The following is an 18,223-nucleotide window of genomic DNA, read 5'->3' as shown; positions in this document are numbered from 1 at the left end:
AGCAGACAGTAGGAGGCTCACCACAAGCCCCACCAGGACTGCAGAACTGCCCGCACTCCGTCTTTAGTCTCAGCTGAGCACTTCAGACAGTTGAAAGCACCAATCGGACTGGCCACCTGGTGCCTGAGGATGCCACTCATAACCTCTGTCCTTCACCCAGCCAGACTCCAACTTTTTCCATTTAGAAACAGACCCCTCATTCCTTCACTCTAACTCAAGTACTGGGAATCACACAAACTGGCCTTACCCTGACCTGTCACCCATCACAGCCTGTTCCCACATGTGCTGTCTCCTGGGCCAGCTCCAGACTCCAGGCACAGCATATGCCCTTGCCCCACCTCCCTCTGGTTACTTTTTTTTTTTTTTTTTGACCACATTGGGTCTTAGTTGCTGCGTGCGGTCTAGTTGGCGGCGAGCAGGGGCTTCTCTTGTTGCGGAGCACAGGCTCCAGGCACGCAGGCTTCAGTAGTTGTAGCGCACAGGCTCAATAGTTGTGGCTCTAGAGTGCAGGCTCAGTAGTTGTGGCGCACGGGCTTAGTTGCTCCGCGGCATGTGGGATCTTCCTGGACCAGGGCTCGAACCCGTGTCCCCTGCGTTGGCAGGTGGATTCTTAACCACTGAGCCACCAGGGAAGTCCCTTTCTGGTTACTTGTTTTTTCTTCGCCTATTCTGTTTGGGTGACCTCATCCTTCCATACTTCCTTTCATTCTCCCCCAGGACATTAGGGACTGAAGTGCTTTATCTCTGGCATCCATTTAGTGGTGATGCTAGCTATCTAGGTCAAGTGGAGAGGTTTTCCCGCCACAGGTACTTTTTCCATTATTGCTGCTCTAGAGTACCCCCAAACTCTGCACGTCTGTCCACTGTTTCCACCATTTCCACCTCAGCATCTGAGGCTTGCACACAAACTTGATTTCTCTGCTTCTACTATCCTGGGGCCTTCATGGGTACTCTAGACCTTGTTCACTGTATCCCCCCACCCCCCACCATTACACCTCCTGACTCCAGACATTGCTGTCCCTTTCTTCACCACCACAGCTCCTGGATCCCCTTGCTACCTAATTTGCACAAGGTTTGAGAACAGCTTCTTCATCAAGAACCCATGTTTTCTGGTTGCATTTCAGTTCCCCACACATGCCATTTCACTTCTCTATCATTTTTGTCTACCATTATAACACCAGGGCTCAGTGGGCAAGGGCTGGGTCACTGCACTGAGCCCCCTGCACCCAGCAGGCACAAAGGACAGGGTGGGACAAGGTTGCTTCCTCTTGTCTCTGCCTAGAACTATTTACCATCAGGCATTCAACAAACATTTGTTGACTGCTTACTGTGTGTCAGGCTCTATTGTAGGTGTTGGAGATAGCAATAGATAAAAAACATCCGTGTCCTGGGGTGGGTTGTGTGTGTGTGTGCATGCGCGTGTGCGCATACTTATGTTTTGCTAGGGCAAGACCTAGAATAGACAATAAACACAGTGAGTAAATTGTATGTTAGAAGTTGATCAGTGCAGTTCAGAAGATCTGTAGAGCCAGGTCTGGGGAATGATGGGGGGGTGCAGGTAGGCAGTTTTAAATAGGGGAGTCAGGGAAGGCTTCATGAAGAAGGTGACATTGAAACAAGGACTTGGAAAAAGATGAGGCAAGTGGATATCTGGGGAAAGAGCATTCCAGGCAAAGGGAACAGCAAGTGCAAAGTCCCTGAGGCTGGACTGTGCCTGCTTCATTCAGGAACAGCTAGGATACTAGTACGACTGGAGCCGAGTGAGGCGGCTAACAGATGAGGTCTGGGAAGTGATGGACGCGATCATCTATCCCGAGGTGGACTTTTGTCTTTGTGAAATATTTCCACTCCCGACATGCTCCGGTAAATCCTCGTTAATATGAACTGGTGTGACCAAGGGTACCATAAGGGGAAGCCCAGAAGAGATGGGGAAGTTGGCTTTGCACTGGGGTGCCGTGTAAAGATGTTCCAGATGGCCTGCCGGACGGAGTCTGCTGCCATTTAAACTGGGCTTGGTGATAGTGCAGGAGTTTTGCAGGCAGAGAGGGGTGAGGGATTAGGTTGGTTTGTCAGTGCTTGACACACAACAGGCGCCCAATAAATAAAATGAAAAACCGGAGAGCCCAGGAGGTGGGGCAGGGGGAACCACGGGCGGGGCTCCGGCGGGCCAGAAGAGGTAGTTGAGAGGTGGCAGTAAAACCCAATTTAGGGTACAAATCCTCGCGTGAGGCGGAAAAGAGCCCCCTTTCCAACCCAAAGTCCCAAGCATGCGTAGTAATGCACTCGCTCCTGTAAAGGTCCATCTTTCCCTTCAGCCTAGGCTCCACCCCGTGAGCTTCGCTGATGGAGATGGGAGGGGTTAAAGGCGGGACGAAATTCGATTGAAAGACCTTTTGACCAATCACCTTGCGAGGCATTCGACCCATGGTTGAGAACAAAAAGGAGGCCCCGCCCCCTCAACGGTGAAACCAATGAAAACCTGGCAGAGGCGCGGCCGGGGCAGCGAAATCACGCCTCTCCAGCCAGGCCACGCCCTTTATTCTTGCTCTGCCTCACCCCAGGGAGCAAATCCGATTGGATGGGCGACAATCTCAAAGGGCGGGGCCGCATACATTCACAGTGGGAGTGAGCTCGCGTTTGGGGAGGAGCAGCTGGGCGGGGCTAGACTCTGTCCTATCTAAGGTGGTAGAGGCCAGTGATTCTCCAGGCCGCGTCTCCTAGAAAAGTCATCTTCTCGCGAACCTTTAAAGTCCCTGCCTCCGGAGGCACCTCAAGGGACTAGGACTGACTGCCTTATCTTTTTCCTCCTTCCCAAAGTCCCGTTTGCTATCATGGGGATGTACCAAGTGAGACGGAGTAGGGGGACCGAGTGGTGACCGGCACGCTGGTCACTGTCTGCTGCCCACTTCAGCGTTAGCAAACTTCTAGCAAGATCGGAACTGAGTACTAAACAACCTCTACACTTCCCCCCTGGCGCCATTCCAGGGCAGCGCCACATTCCCCAGTGGGCGCGCAATGGCCGCGCCCCCTCCCGCTGCGGACGGGTCTTTTGGTACATCCAGTCCGAGGTGAGTCCCTTCCCTACCACTTCACCCTTTCCAGCGCGTGCGTGCGCATGCGCGGAGCGCGGCGCGCGCAGCGGTTGGGCCGTTGGGTGTTCGGCTCTGGGATCTGCCGCGTCTCCGCGAGCAGTCGGCTCTGAACCGCGAGCCGCCGTGAGCTCTCGGATTCTAGCCGGCGCCAGCGAGCCCAGGGGCATCGCCCGCAGCGGCCAAGCTCATGGCCGGCTGAGCGGGACGCCGCCTCCGCCTCAGCCACCGCCGCCGCCGCCGCCTCCTCCTCCTCAGCCGGCGGCGGCCCGGGCCCAGCAGCCATGGCCGAAGACTACTGGGACGGGCGCCTGCGGCGAACAGGAGGAGAAGGAGGTCGCGCGGCCTCAGCCCGGGCCGCCGCCCCAGGCGCCGCCGCGCCGGTCCCGCGGCGTTGAGGTTGCTCGCGCGCCCCCGCCGGTGAGCGCGTCCACGAGGCGTGGGGTGGGGGCTGCCCTTCCTCCTACAGAACCAACCCAGACCCCGGGCGTTGCCGGGCTGCACTGCTGGCATGTGCCCCCTCCCCCAGCGAGTTTCCCAGAATGCGCCGGGCCGGGGGTCATTTGGGGCCTCCCTGACCTTGGCCCCGCCCTGGGCCTGGTCTGGGAACTGGGGATGGGAAGTACTGTGGGTGCTAATGGGGAGCAGGGTAATCGAAGGACCAGAGGGTGTGTAAATGGGTGGCAGAGTGGTGAAAGACTCGGGGTTTGCTAACGGGGGCCTGAGCTGTGGAGGGGTCGGAGCATGTGGTAATAAGTCTTACCTCTTTGTAAGGTTTTGAGGCCCAGTGTGTGCTAACGGAGGGGCGGTGCAGGGCGATGGAGGGACCTGAGGATGTATAACAAGGGAGAGGACGTCGGAGGAGTGCTGAGATATGCAAATGGGGTTATAGCTGTAGAAAGGCCCCGTGTGTGTTACTGGGGGATAAGGTGGTAGAGGTACCAGAGGGTGTGCCAGTAGGATCGGGGTTCTTAGGCCCTGTGTGTGGTAAGGGGGGGGGTGGTCAGGATGGTGTTAATATTGTGTATTTGTCCATGACGGACTGCGAGGTGTGAGGGTGCAGAGTGTGCTCATGGAGGACAGGGTAGTGGAAGAACTCCAGTGTTGAGAGGGTACTAATGGGGGTCATAGCTCTCGAGGGTATGTGCATATGATAATAAAGGTCTGGGTAGTATGAGGCCCAGTATGTGCTAATGGGGGCAGAGTAGTGGAAGCCCTGAGCCTGTGCTAATGGGTATCAGAGTTGTGGATATATGTGTGTGTGGGTTGGGGGTGAGGGAAGTATCTAAGCACTGTAAGAGGTTCAGTGTATTAAGGATCAGGATGGTGTGAGATCAGTGTGTGTGGGTCCATGAGGTCAAGGGATGTGAGACTCTAGGACACCCTAAGAAGGAGCAGGGTAATATATGAAGTTCTAGTGACTATTAATGTGGATTTAGAGTCATGGAGGCGCTTAAATGTGTGCCAATGGGGGGGAGAATCAGAGCAGTATGAGTTCTGGAATATGCTAATGAGCGTCTGAACATTCTGAAGACAGTGTGTTCTTGGGGGACTGAGGTGCGTTGAGGTTCCAGAGAGTGCTAAAGGAGGGTAGAGCTGTGGAGGGGATCTTGTGTACAATAAGGAAGATCAGCGCTGTGAAGTGATCCAGTTGTCAACCGACAGGGGTTATAGCTATGGAGGAGTTGAAACAAAGAGAAATAAAGGACAGGAACGTGACAGTCCAGGTGTGCTAAAGTGGATTAGTGCCATGGAGGGCTGAAGTGTGTTAATGGGGTTCTGGGCTGAATGAAGATCTGTGTGCACTAATGAGGGTCAGGCCATTATAGAACAGCGTGTTTGTGTGTCCCTGGGGACTAGGGCTGAGTACAGGTTCAGGGTGTGGTAATGGGGAGGCACTGTGAGGCCCGGTGTGTGCTAATAGGGGTCAGGGTGAAGTGAAGGTCCAGCCTGTGCTGATGGGGTATGGGGGGACAGGGTAGTGGGAGGACCAGAATATGTGTTAGTGATGATCATAGCTGTGGAGGGATCTGAGTGTGGGCTAAAACAGGTCAGGGATCTGCAAGATTCACTTTGTGTTCATGGGATTCAGGGTAGTGTGAAGGTCCAGTGAGTGCTAATGTGGGTTACCAACCTCTACTGCTGTAGAGGGTCCCAAGTGCATGTTAATAGGGGTCAGAATCATGTTGGGGGAACAGTGAGTGCTGTGGAGAAGAAAACAGGCAGCATGTGGTGCTAAGAGTTAACTTAGAGGGGCCAGTGGTGTGCTAACAGAGCTTAGTGCTCTGTTGAGGCTTTGTGTGCTGATGGGGGTTAGAGATAAATAGGGAAATTGCATTGCCGATGGCAGTTACAATGCAGAGAAGCCTTCTTGAGGGTCCAGTGTGTACTGAAGCCAGCAGGACACTGAGAGTCCAGTGTGTGCTTATGAGATGTGCCTGAACAGAATGAGGATGGTATGTTCCTATAGGAGTTAGTAGAGTGTGATGACTGTGTCCTCAGTGGTTGGTGTGATGTGAGGTGGTGAGTATCCTTGGGTGTGGAAATATTCTGAGGATGGAAGCATCCCCTCAGGGGGTCAAGACGGACATGTGCCCTTCTCAGAGTGGGGTTGTGTATCCAGTTTCTTGCTCCTTCAGTATTCTAAAACCTAAAAATCTCAGAAAACTGAAATGATATTTAAAAGTTTTACTGCAGATTAATGTTCAAGTGTCTCTGTTCACAGGGCCCTGTCCAGGGTCCCCCTGCTGGGGGCGTTGCATGATACACAGATTTTGTACCCTGTCTCCCTAAAATCCCCCCAAAACTGAACTCTGGAATATGTCCAGCCCTTGGGGTTACTGCTTAGAGGTCATGGATCCATGGCTCCTTCGGGTTCCTTCCTCATCCTCCGTCCAGCTCTACTTACAGTCCCCCCAGCTCCCCATTCCCTGCCACAACAGGCAAAGCGACTGGGTATCCATGCCATATGGACGTATGGAAAACAGTCTTTGGGGGCTGGCCATGCTTCACCTTCCTCAGCCTCAGGTCCAGTGTTCAGCCTCTTGGGTCAGGATTTTTTTTGTTATTGTTATCTTGGGTTCTTTGGATGGACTTCATCCTCTTTACTGGATCTTTCTGCTAGGCTGGGCCCTCTACCCCTTCTGGGGGTGATGAGCTCAGGCAGGCAGAAGTGGGGTATGGGGATCGCTAGGGTAAGCACCTGATTTCAAGGTAACAGATGACCCACTTCTCTCTCTTTCGAATCCAGCCCCAGCCTCATCGTCAACCTTCTATCTAGCTCCACTTCCCTTGGGCCCAGGGCCATCTTAGGCCCTGCTGTGAGTCCAGATGGTTCCTGGGCCAGGTCTTTCCCCCTCCTTGCTGGCCCAGAGCCCAGGAGGAAGCAGAAGAAGGCTGGCCTAAGCCTTTTGGTGGCCCCGTTCCCTCTAGCAGCCCCATCTTCTTGCTGATACCAGTGTCCCTGGGTCACCTTGTCTGGGGTTGTTCATGAGTAGCAGGGACTGACCCTGCTCACCCTGACAGATGTTGGTCCTAGGCCCTTAGCCCCCTGCTTCATTAATTTCTGCCACAAGCACTTTTTGAGCATCTACTCTGTGTCAGTCACTGTTCCAGGTCCTCAGGATATAGCCGTGACCTAAACAGACATAAATCTACCCTGGCGGAGCTGATCTTCTAGTTATGGTGGTGAAGAGACAGACAGTAAAGAATAAAGAAACCAGTAACTAGATGGTGTCATTTCTGAGGAGGTGATAAGTGCTGGGGGGGTAATTGGCAAGGTGAGGGGGCTCAGAATGATTGCGATTTTAAATAGGATTATTCGTGGTTATCTGTGAAAAAGGTGATATTTGAGCAATGGCCTGAAGGGGATGAGGGAGTGAGCTATTTTGAAATCTAGGGGAAGGGTCTTCTAAGTACCAGGAACAGCCACTGCAAAGGCCCTGAGGTGGGACTTTTGGGTGCGGTTTCAGAACAGCAATTAGCAACGAGGGGGCGGTGAGGCCAGAGAGGTAATGGTGTGAATGGGGGCCTTGTGGGCCACATTAAGGACTGAGACGTTTATTTGGGGTGATAAGGGACATGTGGTATGTTCTCAAGTAGAGGAGAAATGTGACCTGGCTTGTAAAAATCTGGTAAAATCTGGGTTCAACCTGATGGAACCAGGACAGCTGGTAGACTTAGATCCCCCCGCAACCCCACCCAGTGGTTGGGTCTGGGCAGGACTCTCCCTCCCTCTCCCTGCACCCCTCACCTGGGTAGCCCACTGGGGTAATCCTTTAGCCACCTTGACCATGGCTGCTGGGGGAGGCAGGAGGGTCCTTGTGGTCGCGGGGAGTGTTCCGCCTTGGCAGTTGGGGGTGATGTGAGCTGGTGCCAGCAGAACATGCCATTCTGTGGGCGTGCCCGGGGCCGTGTCAGTGGTTCCGGCGTCCTGGGCGAGCCCCCCGCTACACCAATGGCTAGGTCCATCAGTGCTGCTGCACCCGAGAATGCCTGCTGTGGAGCCTCTGCTTCCACAGTGAGGGTGCCCCCATAGAGGCCAACACGCCACCAGTTGGGCCCTTTCCCTCAGCCAGCCACCCAAGCCTCAGTACCCAGGTGGGCTCCTTAGGAGCAGGGTGCCCTGGGGCTGGTCATCGTAGGTGGCAGGCACTGACAAGGGTCTCCATCCATGCCAGGTTTCTAGGAATCCTGAGTGGTCCCAGGACTCCACAGTGGTTGGGTGGGCACTGACACAGGTTCATGTCAGTGCACCTCACTGGGTTGTCATGGGTTTTAGGGGGCCTATGGGTGTCAGGCAAATGCTAATGTGGGACCCATTCGCATCCATACCCCCTGCGCAGGTCGCCATGGATCGGATGAAGAAGATCAAACGGCAGCTGTCAATGACACTCCGAGGGGGCCGAGGTGTAGATAAGACCAATGGTGCCCCTGAACAGATAGGCCTGGATGAGAGTGGCAGTGGCGGCGGCAGTGACCTTGGAGAGGGCCCCACACGTGCTGCCCCTGGTGAACCTCGCTCTGGACGGGGCCCACTCAGCTCTGCACCAGGTGGGTCCACTGACCATTCCCACTCCCAGACTGGTCCCAGGGGTGCTGCCTTCCAACTGAGTTCCTCTTAAACTTGCGTTATTTTCATTTTCCTTTCTCCATTTTTTCCCTCATCTCTGCCATCCTCTCTCAACACCCTCTCTCTATTGTCCATCTGTGTCCCTTTCCTTGGCTTTGTGCCCAGGCCTCAGCGGGGAGGAAGGGTGCCCCGCCTGCCACAGCTGCCCCAAGCCTCCCTCTGCCCTTCTCCTGCGCTCTGTGACAGCCCCCTCAGGCCTCCTGGCACCTGCCTGCCCTGGGCCTGCCTTCCCAGGGCATTTGGCTACTTCTGCTGCCTGCCCACTGGCTCTGGGCCAGCCGCAGTTTCAGCTCGCCGCTGACGCGGGGTGCTCCACTAGGTGACTATTGCCCTCCCAGTTCAACCTGTCTTGACCTGTGTGAACCTCCCTGGGCCTTCCCACCCTCTCCATGAGGGACTCCAGGCTGCTCTGGGGGCCATGTGCACACGTGTGTGATGAGGGAATGTGTTACGGGAGGGTGGGGGGATTTGTCCTGGGGCTTCTGAGCCCACCCGGCCTGCCCTCCCCCTGTCCCCACTACCAGAGATTGTACACGAGGACTTGAAGATGGGGTCTGACGGGGAAAGTGACCAGGCTTCAGCCACGTCCTCGGATGAGGTGCAGTCACCAGTGAGGGTGCGCATGCGCAACCATCCCCCACGCAAGATCTCCACTGAGGTGCTGAACCCCCTGTCCGGGCAGTGGCGGGGCTGGAAAAGAGGGTCGGACCTGGGGAGTTGGAGTTCATGGTCCTGTTTCTCCCCTATCTTGCCTGCCAGGACATCAACAAGCGCCTATCACTACCAGCCGACATCCGGCTGCCCGAGGGCTACCTTGAGAAGCTGACCCTCAATAGCCCCATCTTCGACAAGCCCCTCAGCCGCCGCCTCCGCCGTGTCAGCCTGGTGAGCGTCTTCTCTTCCTGTCTCCTCCTCTTCCTCCTCCCAGTCCCTTCCCCTGAGCTTACTTCAGCCTGCCTCCTTTGCCCCACAGTCTGAGATTGGCTTTGGGAAACTGGAGACCTACATCAAGCTGGACAAGCTGGGAGAGGTGAGAGACAGCCAGGAGGCCCATGGTAGGGCTGGGGGTCCGTGGGAACTCCCTGCAGCTTCATAGCTCGTCTCCTGTCACTCTTCCTCACATTCCAGGGTACCTATGCCACCGTGTACAAAGGCAAAAGCAAGCTCACAGACAACCTCGTGGCACTCAAGGAGATCAGACTGGAACACGAAGAGGGGGCACCCTGCACCGCCATCCGGGAAGGTACAGGCCCCATCTGATCTGCCCCAGGCTTCCCGGGCTCTCCCCATGGTGTGCGCGTGCACGCACACACACACACACTTGCACACACACACCCATAGTGAGGACAGGGACTAGGGGTTCTGGGACTTCCCTCCTGACGTTCTGGGCTTCATGAGAAAGTGCCCATCAGCCACATATCCAGATAATAAATCAGGGTAACCAGGAATCTTCCTGTGTGGAGAAGAGGTAGGTGAATTGTAAAGCAGGGTGCTTGCTTTGGTTCTGAGAATATCCCTGAAAGTGCTCACGAGTTTACTTGACACAATAGTTTCTAGTCAGAATTTCACATGGAATGAATCTGAATTGCATAGTAATTGAGTGTGCAAACTCATTTTCACACGATGCTGCAGATCTGTGTACTGAGGATTGGAGCAAGGGCGCTTTCCAGAAACCAAAAACTGGTTGTGAAAATCTAGTGTCACATAAGCCTGGGGCTGCAATCCCAGGTTCTTGCTCTATACTCTTCTCTGAGCCTTAGTTTCCACATCTGGAACTTGGGGACACACCTTCTTCCTGGTATCAGGTGGGTTAGAGCCGGTGGCTGTGAGCCACCACCCCAAGCCATCTGGCTCGACCCGGTCTAGTCCTCCTCCTTGCCTCTGTTCTGAGGGTGGGCCCTGACTCTTCCCCTGTCTCACCCCCCTGCTTCCTGCAGTGTCCCTGCTCAAGGACCTCAAACACGCCAACATCGTCACACTACACGACATTATTCACACGGAGAAGTCCCTCACCCTTGTCTTTGAGTACCTGGTAAGGTTGGGTGGCAGTGGGTCCTGGGGGGAGGTGGGGAGATGGCCAGGAGCCACAGGATGTGACCCTCTTTCCTCTACCTGCTCTTCTTTCCTCAGGACAAGGACCTGAAGCAGTACCTGGATGACTGTGGGAACGTCATCAACATGCACAATGTGAAAGTGGGTGTGGGGCAGGAAGCAGGGGCAGAAGGGGGCCCCTCACTCACCCACTCCACCCCACAAATCTCCCAGAAACAGACTTTTCCTGTTTGGCTTTTTTGCCAAAAAAAAAAGCTGGGAGCCCTTGGAGGGCATTGGGACCCTATCCTTTTTTGTGAGACAAGGCTCTGGGCTCAGTGCCTGTCTTTGGGAGGGGGAGCAGTGCCTGCTGGGGGTCAGGCTGCTGGATACTCTTTGACCTCTGCCTGCCGTTCCTGGGTCCCCAGCTGTTCCTGTTCCAGCTGCTCCGTGGCCTGGCCTACTGCCACCGGCAGAAGGTGCTACACCGAGACCTCAAGCCCCAGAACCTGCTCATCAATGAGAGAGGAGAGCTCAAGCTGGCCGACTTTGGTACCCCTGGCCTCTGCCTTCTTCCCAGTGATCCCCCAGCCTTACTCTCCCAGCCTCCCCCTTCCCCACAACCACCTGGTCTCAGTCCCTCCCATTCAGCCCCTCCAGGCTTTGCTTAGGATGCCCTCAGTCCTAACTGCATTCTCCCCAATACTGCCCACAACCTCCTCAATTCCAGCTGCCCCTTCTCTCCACCTACCAGGCCTGGCCCGGGCCAAGTCAATTCCAACGAAGACCTACTCCAATGAGGTGGTAACACTGTGGTACCGGCCCCCCGACATCCTGCTCGGGTCCACGGACTACTCCACTCAGATTGACATGTGGTGAGGACAGGTCGAAGTGTGGCAGGGGCCATGCGGTGAAGGGGGGTGGCTTGGTCACAACAGCCAACCGGCCAACTGCCTACATATTCACTGTGCCCTCCCTGCCCAGGGGTGTGGGCTGCATCTTCTATGAGATGGCCACAGGCCGGCCCCTCTTCCCGGGCTCCACGGTGGAGGAACAGCTGCACTTCATCTTCCGCATCTTGGGTGAGGAGGCATGAGCCCTAGGAGCTGTGGGGACATGCAGGGAGGCCCTGTGAGATGTTTAGGATAACTCCACTTCCCCGCCAGGAACCCCAACTGAGGAGACATGGCCGGGCATCCTGTCCAATGAAGAGTTCAAGACATACAACTACCCCAAGTACCGAGCCGAGGCCCTTTTGAGCCATGCACCCCGGTGAGGCTGGTGGGTAGGTGGGTGTTAGGGACCAGAGTACCCAAACTGAGTTTAAAACAGGTCCCCTTGTCCTTGTGGTAGACTTGACAGCGACGGGGCTGACCTCCTCACCAAGCTGCTGCAGGTGAGACGATCTTCCTGGGCCAGCCTTGGGGCCTAGCGGATTCCAGGTGTGGGGAAACAGGGAGCTACAGGGGCAGGATCTGGGGCGGGGAGGAAGAGAAGCCTACTTGTTGAAAGTGTCAATACTCCCCCATCCCGACACACACACTCAGTTTGAAGGTCGCAATCGGATCTCCGCAGAAGATGCCATGAAACATCCATTCTTCCTCAGTCTGGGGGAACGGATCCACAAACTTCCTGACAGTGAGTGGAGCTGGGGAATGGACCGGCTGGTGGGGGGCTTTGGGGAACAGGACTGCTGCAGATAGCTGGGTAGGTTGTGTTGGGCTCTGGCTCTGCCACCTTGGATGGGGTGGGGTGGGGTGGGGGGGTATGCCCTTGTTCACGTGTGTGATGTGTTGTTCATTACAGAAGAGTTTTTTAGTTTTCAGTTCCTGGAAATTTTCAAACGTACATAAAAACCGATGGAACATCACTTTACCTTTTAAAAAAAAGTAAATGTTGTGAAATAGATACTGAGAAATGATAGATCATAAGCATATAGCGCAATGAATTTTTACAAACTAAACACCCGTGTAACCGGCATACAGGTCGAGAAATAGGATATGAGAAGCTCCCCTGAAGTGCCCTCTTTTCTCCTTCAGTTATTCCTGGCATCCCCTCTAAAAGTTGCCACTAGTTTGACTTCTAAAGCATAGATATGCTTTCCCTGTCCCTGTCCCCTACAGAAATGGAGGCACATGGCGTGTTCCGTTATGTCTGACTTTTTAAAACTTTTTAATATGGACGTTTTAAAGTTAGATATATTTATATATTAGACCAAATAATATGATGAGTCCCCAGGTACTCCAACAAGTGATCAACTCATGGCCAATCAGGTTTTATCTATAATCACTCTGATTATTTTGAATCAAGTTCCAGATACATCATTCATCTATAAACAATTTCAGCATGTATCTCTAAAATATTTTCTTAAGCGTAACAGTAATACCATTATCACGCTAACATTTGATTGGATTAATCTCAATCAAATCCCAAACACCGGGCTTCCCTGGTGGCGCAGTGGTTGAGAGTCCGCCTGCCGACGCAGGGGACACGGGGGTTCGTGCCCCGGTCCGGGAAGATCCCACATGCCGCGGAGCAGCTGGGCCCATGAGCCATGGCCGCTGAGCCTGCGCGTCCAGAGCCTGTGCTCCGCAACGGGAGAGGCCACAACAGTGAGAGGCCCACGTACCGCAAAAAAAAAACAAAAAGAAAAATCCCAAACACCATCCATTGTCTAGACTTTATAGGTGGTAATCGCAGTATCACTGTCGCACTTGACAAAGTTAATGATTTCTTGGTGTCATGTAATAGTCTATATTCCATTTTCCCTGGTTGTAGCTGGTTTGTGTGTGGGATTATTTGATGGATGAAAGTCAAGGCTCTCAAAGAAAAGGCAGCTTTTTCTAATTTCCCTGACGGGGCCACATGGGAGGTGGTCCTAGGTGGCCTCATGGGTCATGCCCCACTCCTGTCTCTCCTCCACCCACAGCTACTTCCATATTTGCACTAAAGGAGATCCAGCTACAAAAGGAGGCCAGCATTCGGTCTTCGTCAATGCCTGACTCAGGTAAGTGTACTTGTGGCCCTCACCCTCTTCCCTGCCCCGTCCACCTACCTGCTTGCTCACCAACAGCCATCTGCTCTGCTTTCCCCTGCAGGCAGGCCAGCTTTCCGAGTGGTGGACACCGAGTTCTAAGCCACAGACCGAGGCCCCAGCAGGCAGCAGCTGGAGGGATGCCATACCCCTCACAGGGCAGCCCCCAACTGCATCATCCTCCCTGCTTGCTGCCTGCCTACCTGCCTGACTCATGCTCACCTGCCCACATGTCCCCTGCTGCCTGTCTGAACACCCGACCATTGGCCTGTTGGCCCACCCATTGGCCTGTCTGCTGGGTGCTAACAAAGTTCTCATCGTTCCTTCGCCTGATCTGTCTGTCTGTGTGTCTCTCTCTCTTTCTGTCTCGGTAGTTGCCGGCGGACAGCATGGCCGTGCCAGCCTCCCACACTGAGGCCAGGCCTATACCCCTCCCCATCATGCCCCACCCCCCGCAGGACCACTACCCCACAGCAAGCCAGGGGTCTGGAGCTAGCCCAGGCTGGGGATCTCGACTCAGACAAGACACGGTGATGCCTTGGGTCTGAGGCTCCCCTGTCTGCTTTCCTGCCTGCCCCACCTGCCTCATGTTGTGTGGGCCTTTTTCTTTTTGTTTGTTTCATTCATTGTTGTTTTTTAATTATTTTAAATGAGGTTTTCATTTTTTAAATGCAATATCTCTGTATACAGGCTGGCTGGGCCCCACCCACTGTGTGGCCCTCCCACAGTATTTTGTGCAATGAAGCCCCGCTCCCAGCCTTTCCATGGCAGGGACACAACCCCTATTCAAAACCCTGACCATCACCAGACCCTGGGGTCAGCTAAGGGAAAGCATGCCTCGACCACTCGCCTTCCGACCCCCACCTGCCATCCCCAGCTGCAGGGGGACTTGGGGACTACTGGAGATTCTCTGGGAGATGGATGAGGTGGGGGGCCCCCACTCTTTCCCTCCTGCAGTCCCATAGCAGGGGCCTCCTTCTCAGGGTCTCCCTAGCCCAGCCCTCCTGCCCCCATCCCACTCGGTGCTGTTGAGTAGGGCCCCTGCCAGGAACTGACCAACTCAGCGAGGAGCCATAGTGTGTATATGTACACAGGCAGGGACAGAGGGGCACATGGTGGGGGGGGGGTGTGCCCAGGCGTTACCCCCTAACCCCTGGGGAAGATGAGGCAGGGCAGGGACAGTCTCTGGGGTCAGTCTCCAGATGGGTGGTTACCTCCCCTTCACTCTAAACCCTGGGGCCCTCAAATGGGGTGGGAGGGCAGGGGCCTTCCTAGGGTGGTTTGGGAGGGGTGGGTTCCTGAATGCACCATAATCGCTGTATGAAATATTAAAAAGTCTAAAGTGAAAAACCTGATTGCAAATCCCTGTGGGGGTGGGCTCAACCCAGGGTGAGTACTGGGACCTTGGAGAATTCATACCTGGTCCCCATCGTCTAGAAGAGCACTGGGAGTGGGCCAGGGACACGTCAGGACTATGAAAAAGGCATCTGAGGGGTTGCACACAACGGTGGAACATCGAGTTGAAGCAGGCAGGGCAGGCTGTATAAGAGCATAGGCTAAGGAGAGAGGAATCAGATTTACCTGAGAATATGCGGGAGCCAGATAGAGGGTAGACTGGTGGGTGTAGAGAGGCTGTTTGAAAGACACTTGGAAGGCCCAATAAAATGAGTTGGGGAGATGAGGCAGAGAGGCCCAGTATGACCAAGACATGTCTGGCTGGGAGCATGAGAAAGGCCAGTTGGAGAGGGAATATGAGAGGAGGGTAGATTTTGAACCACTGAGTAGATAGGGGAATGCTTTTAATACATGGATCAAATTCAGGAGTAGGGCCATTGATGGAATTGGATGTTTAGATTACTGGTGTCTAGGAAGTAATGGAAACCATGGACATGTATGAGATGACCCTGGGGAGGATGCAGTGGTTTGTGAGAGGCTAGAGGTCAAGAGACAGCCTGGGACTTGGTCTCAAGTCGAGGCTTTGATTTCCTCTGTCCTGGGAGTTCTAGCCCCTGTCCACCATCTTGGGCAAAGCCTAGGATAGACTTCCAGGCAGAAGAGGTAGGGTGGGCAGGCAAATGCTACAGGAGATGCAAGCTTAAGTGACTGGTTACTGAAGTCTAGCGGTGGCAGTGGCCGACGGACCTCTACTGTGTCCCTGTAAGCACTTTGGTGATAGCTTGCAGCCTTATAGTTCCATGATGGCTGCCATGTCCCCAAAGATGGGAAAGCAAGCAGGGAAAACATCACCCTCCCTACCTGACCGCATCCTTGTAACAGGAAACTTCCACAAGCTCGTCAGCGGACTTATGCCATCATTTGGCTAGAATCAGTTGACATGGCCACCTCTGGCAGCAAGGGAGGTGGGGAAAACGAAGACCTTGCAAAAGGGGACAAGATTGCCAGGCCGGACTAGAATTCATCCAACTGCTCTGGGAAGTGGTAGGGTACCTGGTGTGGGCAGATGTTGGTTTCTGGAAAACGGAGAAATCAAGTTTAGGCCTAGGGAGGGAGGCCTCTTGTTGGATTGTAGGAAGGATGGGCTATCAATTAAATGCGGAGGGGGAGTTTGCAGAGGGGCAATAAGAGTCAATTCAGAGAATCTGACAAGCTTCAGCTGGGCCTGAAGAGCAGCTATCTGCCATGTGCCAGACGGAACTCGAATGCCACTTCGGGGATCCCCAGGTGAAAGGGCTGCTCCCTTTCCTCCCTCAAAGTTTGCACAACTGAGTTGTGACCCCCTCACCTGTGCCAGGTCTGAGCTGGAGGCTGGAATCACAGTAATATACAATCCCTGCCCTGCAGAAGTTAGCCGAAAACAGGTAAATCATAAGATCATGTGTATGGGTGGTAGTGGGATTTGAAATTGTGCAGGGAAAGGGTATTCTGGACCTGTGTGTGCCTGGGCCTAGGTGTGGAAAGGCAAGGTGTGTTTTTGCCTGTGGGTATGGGTGGTGATAGTGAAGGAAATCACTGAAACAGACCCAGAGTCATGAGCCTGTCTTGGGGAGTTTGTGATATGGTCAAGTGGGGACAGCCAATAGGCAGGTAGATGTAGAGAGCCAAAGAGGGAAATTTTAGTTATCACCAACATGTAGGGCTGGGAGTTCTAGCAGAGAAAAGGCTGGCATAGTCTAGTGCACTGGTTCTCAGCAGGAGATAATCTCCCCCACCCCCAGAGGACATCTGGCAGCGTCTGGAGACACTTTTGGTTGTGCCAACTGGTGGATGCTAGCGGGCAGAGGCCAGGGATGCAGCTAAACATCCTACAATGCTTCCTACAACAGAGAAATGTCAACAGTGCCTAAGCTGAAAAAACCCTGGCATGGTGGACTGGTTCTCAAACTTCTGGTCTCAGGATCCCTTTATATTCTTAAGAATTGAGAACATCCAAAGAGCTTTTGCTTATGTCATGCAGTCTCTGGAAAATTCCACCGCATGTGCAAGAGAGAATGACCATGAAAAAGTATTGTTGTGAATAGTTTTGACTTTGTGAACCCCCTGAAAGGGTTTCCTGAACCGGTAGAAAGCCTAGGACCACAGTTTGAGGATCTCTGGCCTGGTGTTTTAAGGTGCCAACTCTGGAACTGGAATTCCTGAGTTCGAACCACAGCTCCACTACTTACTAGGTGGGGCAAAGTGAATTAACGTTTCTGGTGCTCAGCATCCCCATTGTTGCCCATAGGCAACCTGCTACCTAAGACTACTATTTACGTGCAATAAAACACCTAAACAGGGTCAACTATTATTAGTACTGCAACTCCAACAAATATACCTGGCCTGGGGCTGACTTGCCTTCAACACGTTTATCAAGAGAATAAATCTAGTTCACCCAGGGAAGAGGCCCGAAGGGCTGGGCGGCGCCCTGGAAGTGGTGACCTCTTTTGCATTAGGTTTTGATGGAAGGGAAGGGTAGTGCAATGAAATAAGGGTATTCTGGTCAGGCTAGCAAAAACGCCGCTCCCAGGATAGGGGCCCGCGGTCCCCAGCAGAGCATGGGACCGAGAAGACCTGGAACCTTTGTGTTCCTCTGAGCGCTCCCCAATACATGTCCTCGTCCACCCCGGGGACCTCTACCTGCACCTTCCACAGAACCGTTTGCCCCGACTCAACATGGCGTTAGAATCCCACAAGACACCTTTGTCTTTAGGTCCCAACTGGAGGCTTTACCCCGCCTATTCGTCGCAGAGATCACCGCCCAAAGTCCGATGCCCGCCTAGCCCCTCGACGCGTCCGAGCGGGGCTCCCTTTTCAAAATGGCAGTAGCCCCCCGGCTGTTTGGGGGGCTCTGTTTCCGTTTCCGGGGACAGAAGCCGGAAGTAGCATTTATGGGGACTTTTCCTATCCCCAGCTGCGATGACTGTGAGAGGAGGGCGAACGGCCATGGCGGCGTTGGCAGAGAGTCCGGCGGCTGCGGCTGCGGCCGAGGACCGAGAGCCACAGCGTAAAGCGGTGCCGGGCCTGGAGAGCCAGCGGCGCCAGATCGAGAACGGCGAGAATGGGCGAGGGCATCCGCTGCGGGCGGGCGAAAGCTGGTGAGGCGGAGCTGCGAACGGAGCCTCGGCTAGGGGGACGATGGAGGCGTTGGGGAAGGTGGGGGACGGGGCGGCGAAGGTCCGCAGGAGAGGTGCCGTGGGGCGGAGTGGCCTGTGAGACTGAGGACAAGAGACGCGGGGAAGTGCCTTGTCTGTGAAAGAGGCGGGGCCGGGCCTGTGTGGTGGAGCCTGCGGCCTGAGAACCGGATTGTTGTGGAGAGGCAGGGGGTCGGATATATATTTTTTAAACATCTTTATTGGATTAAAATTGCTTTACAATGGTGTGTTAGTTTCTGCTGTATTACAAAGTGCATCACCTATACGTATATATATATCCCCATATCTCTTCCCTCTTGCGTCACCCTCCCACGCTCCCTATCCCACCACTCTAGGTGGACACAAAGCA

At 54.3% G+C, this 18,223-nt stretch overlaps 1 protein-coding gene across 8 annotated transcripts in view; it reads left to right on the top strand.

Moving 5' to 3' along the window:
• Positions 1 to 658: 658 nt before the first annotated feature.
• The window catches only part of CDK16 (cyclin dependent kinase 16), a 32,612-nt gene continuing 15,047 nt past the window's right edge, over positions 659 to 18,223 (top strand). For 4 of the 8 annotated variants that reach the window (XM_067722789.1, XM_067722788.1, XM_067722792.1 and 1 more), the window contains exons 1-15: positions 7,916 to 8,141; positions 8,745 to 8,878; positions 8,980 to 9,105; positions 9,194 to 9,250; positions 9,349 to 9,463; positions 10,158 to 10,252; positions 10,351 to 10,413; positions 10,680 to 10,803; positions 11,006 to 11,126; positions 11,236 to 11,333; positions 11,418 to 11,523; positions 11,605 to 11,647; positions 11,799 to 11,889; positions 13,181 to 13,258; positions 17,634 to 17,817. In XM_067722789.1, coding sequence (XP_067578890.1) covers positions 7,940 to 8,141; positions 8,745 to 8,878; positions 8,980 to 9,105; positions 9,194 to 9,250; positions 9,349 to 9,463; positions 10,158 to 10,252; positions 10,351 to 10,413; positions 10,680 to 10,803; positions 11,006 to 11,126; positions 11,236 to 11,333; positions 11,418 to 11,523; positions 11,605 to 11,647; positions 11,799 to 11,889; positions 13,181 to 13,258; positions 17,634 to 17,817 — 1,637 coding nt within the window. In that variant the 5' untranslated portion in view covers positions 7,916 to 7,939. Of the gene's footprint in view, positions 3,069 to 3,113; positions 3,510 to 3,706; positions 3,758 to 7,915; positions 8,142 to 8,744; positions 8,879 to 8,979; positions 9,106 to 9,193; positions 9,251 to 9,348; positions 9,464 to 10,157; positions 10,253 to 10,350; positions 10,414 to 10,679; positions 10,804 to 11,005; positions 11,127 to 11,235; positions 11,334 to 11,417; positions 11,524 to 11,604; positions 11,648 to 11,798; positions 11,890 to 13,180; positions 13,259 to 13,349; positions 13,619 to 17,633; positions 17,818 to 18,223 lie in introns of those variants that run through there. The other 4 variants (XM_067722790.1, XM_067722793.1, XM_067722791.1 and 1 more) reach the window with 4 other exon arrangements.

Source organism: Pseudorca crassidens, chromosome X, assembly GCF_039906515.1.
Source record: "Pseudorca crassidens isolate mPseCra1 chromosome X, mPseCra1.hap1, whole genome shotgun sequence".
NCBI classification, from domain to species: Eukaryota; Metazoa; Chordata; class Mammalia; order Artiodactyla; family Delphinidae; genus Pseudorca; species Pseudorca crassidens.
Note: the sequence above shows the minus strand (reverse complement) of the source record. Positions and strands in the feature narration are given on the sequence as shown.